The sequence below is a fragment of the Hetaerina americana genome, unplaced genomic scaffold (assembly GCF_022747635.1).
Source record: "Hetaerina americana unplaced genomic scaffold, ioHetAmer1.1.p SCAF_9, whole genome shotgun sequence".
In the NCBI taxonomy this organism is placed as follows: Eukaryota; Metazoa; Arthropoda; class Insecta; order Odonata; family Calopterygidae; genus Hetaerina; species Hetaerina americana.
The window spans coordinates 62,326,420-62,335,209 of NW_027287538.1; the positions used below are offsets into that span (position 1 = coordinate 62,326,420).

Here is an 8,790-nt window from a genome sequence, read left to right on the forward strand (position 1 = left end):
CACAATGAAAGTTTATCTAATGAGTATCTTCCTACTAAGGCAAAAGATTCTCTTTAAATATGAAATGGAAACCTGACTTCATGACCTGATAATCTCAATTGTCTGAACAAATTAATGATTAAATGCTTAGCGAACTTGAAATTTTCAATTTACAATAAGCTCTAATCCTTGCATGCTGTATACATGATAACTATGTCTAATTTATGTTTGCCTCTCTCCTCATGCTTCACGTAATCATTAATGCCAACGCTGTCATTTCTTTCAATTTTCACACTCATTGGGAATGATTTTAACACAGATTCCATCTATCTATATACTTTGATGAATAGGTGAAGTATAGTTAGCACCATGAGGTGCCTTCAAGTTCCAAGGTGTAATTGTTTTCTGACTAACTACTTTCATCAGAATTTGAAATCTGTTACTTCTCAACATCATGTCCCTATAGATATAGCATATTTCTCAGCATTGACACGACAATTACATAGCTGCCGATAAAGGTTCTGTTTAAAGCTTTTTCTTTTGAACTGTCATGCACCTACATATTTCATCAAAAATGCTTCTCAATCTAGTGGAAGCTATACAAACCCTGTGCGCTGTACAGTTACACCATCAATGTCTTGTATGCATAAAGAATGCCTACTTATTTTAAGGTCAACCATATCTTTCTATCCATTCCCATTTCTAAGGAAAAAATGGGATGCCTTATACCTTGAAGGCATTTTACAACATGCCTGTCTGACAGTGAATTTGAATCTCATGTCTCTCCCCCTCCAGATACAACTCAGGGGGGAAATGCTTCTCTCAGGTCCACACGAAGCATCTGACGGTGACCATAGATGCCTTCACCATCCACAACAGCCTGTGGCAAGGGAAGAAGGCAGGAAACCTGCCAAACAAGAAGGACTTAACGCTCATCATATGAGCTCGCGTGTGAATGAGAACTGTGTGGTGATTTTGGTGGGACCACTGTGGAGAAGAGGAGTAGAGGATGGTAGTGGTGCCACCCTTGCTCCCCCCTATGCGTCCCCCCCTTGTGCATGTCATAAGAATCCATTTACCTTGGAACTCGGTTATGCCATCATTGCTTCTGGTCGGAGCAAATTGTATTTCGCCTTTTTGATCAAAAGAAAGTAATAGCCTGGAAGTTGATTCTAATGTGCACAAAATTTTATTACTCAGTGAATGGTGATTTATTTTTAAGGCCATTTCAAGCTCAGTCAAACTGAAAAAAAATCATATTTCGAAGGCTGCAATATATTAATATATCCATCTGATGCTTTTTCATGTTAAATTCTCTTGTCTCTCTTTCATGTAATATTATCTACTGTTCCAGGAAAAAAATAGTACTTTGTTTAGTATTGCAAATATTGATATCTGTTTATCATAAATTGTGTTATTAATCCAGGTAACAATACAACTTGTCCTGGAAGAGAGAGAATTGTTTTTCAAATTTTTTACAAATGTTGTCAGCTATTTTTTTTGGTATGCTGATGTAATGTGCTCATTATGTCGTTGGCCTTTTTCTTCCAAATATTGAGTTTCTAATGTGTCATGAGACAATGCTTCTTTGATAAGTGATTATACTTGTGCCTCCATGAATTATTACTCACCTTCTAACACAGTTTAATTAATTCAATATCATTGGCATCAAATCAAAATAACACTCAGATCACCATTCAGTGCATCATTCAATTACTCTGCATACTTGGTGATGAAACTCCTTGACAGCTATGTGAAGTAATGGAATTATGTTGTATCTTTTTTTTTTAGTCGTTACATTCATTATACTGGTGTTATATATATTTGGGGTCTACAAAAAAGTTGTGTTGTGAGGAGTAGTTTGCTTGCATTGTTTCTTGAGTGACATGCAATTAATACTTGCCCGTGAATACCTTTGTAAATAAGGATGGTCTTCTTGCATTTTAAAAAAGTCTTACTGTTCATGTTAGTATACCAGCATGTGCAGTCTCATTTGTTATTCAAAGTATTGCCTTAGAACAACTGTTAAGAAAGCAGTTGGTAATTGTTTTAAACCTTCATTTGTGGGTAGCAATTCCCATCTGCTTGTTTGGAAATGGTTGTATGCATATGAAGGTGTTTCCTATGTGGCTGGCTCCGATAGGTTGTGATAATATAAAAAAAAAAGGCATGGTAGTGACACTTGCCAATGGCTCTCTCTCTTTCCCCCTCTTCCTTCCCCTACTTATTTGTCACAAGGGACTTAATAAGATGGACTCATTTGATCATGAAGAAAGACTTTATTTCAACCATTCCGAGATAGACATTTGGTCTAAGTATTATAATCCTGGCTAGATGCATTATTGTTAGCTGTGTAATTGTTTGAGTGTGCTGAACTGAACTATGTCATTGTAATGCATGAAGACTTTGTGTGATATTGAATGCATATAGGCTTTAATATGTGAATTTTTCTCGTCCAAGAGAAAAGTCATTAAGAAAGGTGCTGAACCCTTTGTGACACACTGTGACAAGGTAACCATAATATAATTTTGAACAGAAAAAAAAACATATTAATGGTTGTAAATGAATTGTGCTAATTTTTTAATCTCATTTGCTAATTGTAAATATTAAGTTTTATATAAGATTTATTTATCTAGTACATACATATTTCAGGTCCTCATTGGGACTTGTCTTCAGTAATAATAAACGTATGTTAAATTATTCATTGGCATGTGTGTGATGGATTGCGATAACATGGTGGCAGTCAACATAAGAAATAAAGAAGCTAATTTTACAGACTAAGTAAGGTTAGGATTTCTCCATTTATTCCTTGTCCCAAGTAAGAATTTCCTTGAGACATGTTGAATAGTGTTGTTCGACATCTCATGCTCTAACTGAGACAGCTGGTTAGGATCATTTCATGGTGAATTGACACTAGGAACTGAGCATCAAGACAATGCTTGAGATGATATATTGAGACAGTGCTCTGAAGTATGATCTTAAAAGTACGTATTTACAAGATGCCCCATCAAAAGTTTTGTCATGTAAGTGTTTTTATGTAGTTAAACTCTTAAGACAACATATTAATGATGTAGGGTTTAGTTTATGGTTCATACTCTCTTGTTTATGATTGATAACTGATTTCAAATTTAAGAAGATTATAATTGACTCTTTGAAATGTCTATGTTACTTAATAAAGATTTATATTTATTATAAAAGTTCCAAAAATTTAAAAACCAGTTTCCAGCATATTAACATGGGCTAAAACAGTAATGTATGTTAAGCTGTACATATTTGCAAATTAACTGTGCAGAGATGTAGCCCCCATTTGAAAAGGGTTAAGCAATAATTGCTAGCCATTTGGCTGTACTCAGTTGTATATTCTGCTTAAAATATTCCATTTTTCAGAGCTTGTCTCAGTGTGTAAGTTCCTCAACTGAGTCATGAGACAGAAGTTCCTAGTGTGCAGGCTACTTTGGAATCATGTCTGACGAACAGATCTGAATCAGAAGGCATATTTTAGAATTGAATCAACAGGACAATGAAAATTTTCAATGTATATGAACATATTTGTCTATTCCAAATCCCCTTGGTTGTATTATTTTGCAGTATGAGGTCATGAATCAGTGTGTAAAGGTTGATTTCTATGTGTGTCTGTGTCATTAGGTAAACTTGACAACACTTGGGGAGTATCACATAAAAAATGCTGTTTTATTTACAAACTGAGAATTTGGTATGAATCCATTGCTCTTTGCTTCTGCAAGATTCTCATATGCCAAATTGGGGTGTTGTGTAAGTGAGATCACATTCCATATTGGTTAACATGTACATTATGTATTGCTGGGAAGTTAAAACTATGACTATTGTTTTTTTAATCCAATTACTGTCTTTCACTAACAATGTTGTCATAAGAGTTGGAAGAATACACTCATTTAATATCATTCAAAGAATAAAATTGCCTTTTGAAAAATAAATGTTTTCAAATTTAGTTATCTGTTGTGAAGAATTTTTTTCATGAGTGCCATCAATGTCATTTAATCATATCCCTTTTTTATTATTCTAAAAAAATCTTTGACCTTATGTGCAGGATTGGCCCATCGTCCTGCTTGATTGTGTTTTATGCTTTTTTCATAAAGAATCATTTATTCCCCAGTAAATGTCCTTACCATCTAAGTGTCGAGGACAGTAAACAGAATTTATTACAGGTTTTAAGGATACTGCTCCCTAGTTAGAAACTATAATATGAACTGATAGGTTTCCCCAACCATTTTCCCCACCCATTGCCTATTTTGAATGGTCACTGGCACACAGTACCTCCCAAAGAAGTCATATAATGGAAATATATCCATGGCTCCTTGAGGGACTCTAATGCAATATCTGTGTTATGATACAAATTGACTTCCATTTCCATATATCTCTTTCCTTACAACGTAAAGAAGTCAATGCAAATATTATATCCATGATGACATCAGGAACTCAACCATTTTGAAACACGAATGTTTGAAATACACATTTATGTTCATTATATCCTTCTACCCAAGTTGAGGACCTGGCTGCTGCAACTCCTCAATTTGACATTCATTGATGCCAAAGAGTAATGTTTAGTGTGAACCATCCCTGTAGGCATGGGATTAAAGAATAATCATGCATCATTCTTGCTTGTCGTTAAAGGTATCTACATAGTGAGGACAGGAGCCTTAATAACAAACTTGAATGCAGTTTGTCAAAGTGTCGTATTCATGCAGTTGTTTGGACCAGTTTTTTTTAATATGGTGGTGTCAATTGGTCACAAATTCAATGTAATATTTGAAGTGCATCTAAATCCTAAATGGGTGATATAGATCCTAGTGGCTAAAATTCCCTGTTATATCTATGTTTATATCTATACCATATCAATGTTTCAGTTTATTTTAACTGATGATAAGGTAAAGCATTTTTAGATGTTGAGCAGAGTAGAATCACTCCTCACCCATCGTGGTGATCACAGTTATCTTTGAAATGACTTTCTAGGGTCTTTGTAAAGAAAGCCCTGTATTCGAAAGCACCCTGTTTTTATGCTAAATAGGAGGATGCTTAATTGTTTCACAGCAGCCTGGGAATTCCTTGAATTGGCTACCTGGCTTCTTTTCAGTGCACAGATCTATGAGAGCGATTGGTCATGAACTTGATTAATTGATAGCAATCTAATTGAAATCGCAAGGTAAACATAGGCAAAAGATACACTACAAATACATGCATGCAAAAGGTATTGCATGCAACATGATACTGCAAATAGCTGGGATGGGTGTCACCATTTCATCTATCATTTGGTCATACCATTAAGGCCACCCCTGCGTCTATATATATTATTTCTTTTGTATGTATTTAATATTATTCTGCATATTAATCCTTTTGTAAATGATGTCATAGATTACAGTAAATTGCAGAAATTTGATTTGTTTCAGGAAGTCGTAGATTTAAGGTAACGGTGACTAATGATCAGCCTTTAGAACATTTATCTGGAATGACTGCATTAATCCACGTAAGTTGAATTCTCATTCTGATGTAGGGTAGATTCTAGAAGAGGAAAATATGTAATTTTTTCTTTCACAAGGAAGACTCAGTGAAATAACAAATAATAGCATTTGCTTAATATAAGGTATACATAGACCAAGCACAATGGAAACAAGAAACTGAGTTTGGCTGATTCCAAAGTGAATTGAAGAAACATAATAGCAAAGAAATGTTCAAATCATTTAATTTTTAATTTAAATAGCGTACATACATAAACAGAATCTTGAACATTCTATTTAAGTGGTTTAATTTTAAGTTCAATGAAAAATAAATCCTAAATTTCAAGAAACCTAATCACAAGAATAGATTTCCAGGAGCAAATTTGAAACATTTACATCATTTTGAAAATTATGACAGGTTATTAAAAAATCTTGTAGTCTTTTGCCTTACCTTATAAAAAACCTTCATACATTACTACCTACGTACATATCCCTGTATACTATCAGAGACTACTAATCTCATTTCTACCAACAATTCCATTCTGCATTGCAATTGAACAAGTTGCAACGGTTACAATGAATGAAACAATGAATTTTGAAAGACTTATTAAATGGAGTGTGCAATACAGAGATTTTAAGCATGAACAAAAGCATCTTTCAATGTCATTTCAAAAAACATTCCAGATTTCAACTGTGAACCTTGCCATGAATGGGAAAGATATATAATTCTTTGCAAATTGCATTATCTTCTAGGATTTATATTGTACTAGTTCAAACAAATGCACACTCCTTGATTTAGCCTATCCATCAATTAATGATTTTAATTTGACCAATGAAAGAATGAAGCAGGTAGATTTGAGAATATAATAAGATAATCAATAGGCTGAACATTATAATTAGACAAGAGCACTGCCATCACCCAGCTGCCTCCCAGCAAAAATCAAATGCTGCCGGCCAGTGGGATCCCTTGTCCAGAATCTTGACCTTCACATTTTCTTTGGCATCTGAGGATTCAACTTCCAAAGTACAATGCCTTCCCTGTCAGAGTGTTCACCAATATCTGCATGCCTCCTTGGCAACACCAGGTGAAGTTTATACTCTATAAAATAACCAATGAATGTCTTACTTTCGTGTTTACGGGAATGGAGAAATGTCTATTAAACACCCAGCATTAATATTATCATCTAAATTGTTTTTTACCTGTGTGAGCTCTAGAATAATCATTTCAAAAAACTGTCAATGCTATGTTTTTGAACCCAGAATTCAAGTAAAATTCAACCACCCCACAGTTATTATATGATAATGTTTGTCATAGTATTTTGCAGGTTTCACTCATAACTGTGGTTTCAGTTAAATATAATGCATGATTGTTTATTACAATAAGTTTAAGATGATAATTTCGCTAAGAAGTCATATTAATTATTTATATAATTAATGTATCTGCTGATGTAGTAATTTGAAGTTCACAGCCTATTTTATGGTTTTATTTTCCTGGAGAAATTGGTCTTATCGAATTGTCTTTGACCACTTGTCCGTACTTAGTGTTGTCTTAAACTAACTCGGCAGAGGTGGTCCTGAAGCCCTTCCATGCTGAGCAGAGACCAAGGAGGATTGCAGATAGAGCATCCGCCCATCCTTCAGTTTCCTGGCGGCGAATCGCGGTCTTATCTGTTGGTGAAGGCTGTCAACCAACCCGTTCTCAGCAAGATGGCAGGCGCCATCTGCAAGTGCGTCGCTCCCGAGATGTCCGCAAGTTTCGGAAAGGGAGACTATCGACTTGGCACTCTTCAAACGCGGTTATTCGCTGCGACCTACGAAATCGGGGGATCGATTCTTAGAAGAAAGCTTTCCCCACCGTCTCAGCCGTGATGTCCGCAATGGAAATGTCAGCGGGTCATAGGGTGTATGTACTGGTCGATCAGCGTGAGGTACTCCATTGTATTACGGCAGGGGGCCCACAAGATCCAAATGAACATGATCAAAGTGGCGACTTTGTTTGGGGTCATTCCCAATGGGAGACATTTCGTGCCGTGTAATTTTACTTTCTTGGCACGGTATACATTGCCGAGCCCATTCTCATGGATTCTTCGGGCCAAACGAGCCGAACCGCGACGATTCGTGCTGAAACTTTATTTCCCGGATGAGAGAGATCATGAGTGGAATGGAAAACTCGCTTCCGCAGGGGAGTGGGCATACAGGCAGTGGGGGTCGATGCATACAAGAAAAGGGCCACTGAACTGTCAGGTGCCCACACTTGACGGAGAACAAGGGAGGATGGACCAGTTCACACGAGCGGGGCGAGTTCCTCGTCTGTCTCCTGCGCTATCGCCAGTTCTTCGTGGTACGCGGCTGGCGATTCTTCTTCCATTTGCGAAAAAGTGTCGGCAACAAGATTGTCATCGCCGGCGATATGGCGTGTATCGGAAGTGAATCGGCGGATGTAGCTAAGGTAATTGAATTTCCTTGAGGAGCACTTCTCTGGTTTTTATTGGAATGCAAATGCAACTCGGTTTATGATACGTGAACACTACGAACTGTCGGCTCTCAATCATATTCATGAAGTGGGGACTTTGCGTCGTTAGCTGCCAACAATTCCCAATCATGAGATTTATACTGCTGCTACGGTGCGCTCAGCTTTCGGGAAAAGATTCCCAACGGTTGCCAACAATTCGCTGTACGCTGCTGGAGGGCAGCGCCGATGGCAAAATCGGGCCGATTTCGTTGGTTGGTGGGTACATGGTCCGATTGGATTGATCTCGTCTTACCGGAGGTGGTCCATGTGTGGTGTATATGTGGTGCACGGATGAGTGGGTAGGTTCTTTCGACGGACTACGCCCTTAAACTCCGCACATAATTGCCTTGATGTGGGAAAGAGGGCACGGACGACGCTGCCCCCAGCTTGTAAGGTGGTGCTATCAATGAGCCACTGATGGCGCATATCGACTTACGAGTCGTAAAATCGAAAGAAACCCGCTCCTTTTATATGTTTAGACACATACATTATGAGCATACAAGTAAAATATCGCCGGAGACAAACATTTCAACTTAATGCCAGCCATCCGCAGGCATAAATGGCATCATCACTTGCAGGGAACAATTGACATGAGTACTTGGCACGAGGACCTCTATCCAACCTACGGAGTTACGCACTAAAATCAGAACCAGTATCGACCAGGATTGGAATTTAGGGTTGGAGTCAGTGATAAAAAGTAGGCTCACAGCATGACGGGAGTCAGCTCTCGGGTCAACCGACTTATTTCCCGCGCGAATGGTGCACAAAGTTTCAGAACGGTGTGCATTCCTTCACCCAGATATCCTAGCTTGACACCAGCGTAATCCG

The 8,790-nt window shown here is 37.5% G+C and overlaps 1 protein-coding gene across 5 annotated transcripts in view; it reads left to right on the forward strand.

The window, feature by feature from the left end:
* Positions 1–3,919, forward strand: part of Patronin (calmodulin-regulated spectrin-associated protein patronin) — a 218,546-nt gene extending 214,627 nt beyond the window's left edge. For all 5 annotated transcript variants that reach the window (XM_071597469.1, XM_071597471.1, XM_071597472.1 and 2 more), the window contains one exon: positions 775–3,919. In XM_071597469.1, the coding sequence (XP_071453570.1) occupies positions 775–922 (148 nt within the window). In that variant the 3' untranslated portion in view covers positions 923–3,919. The remainder of the gene's footprint in view (positions 1–774) is intronic.
* The last annotated feature ends 4,871 nt before the right edge of the window (positions 3,920–8,790 follow it).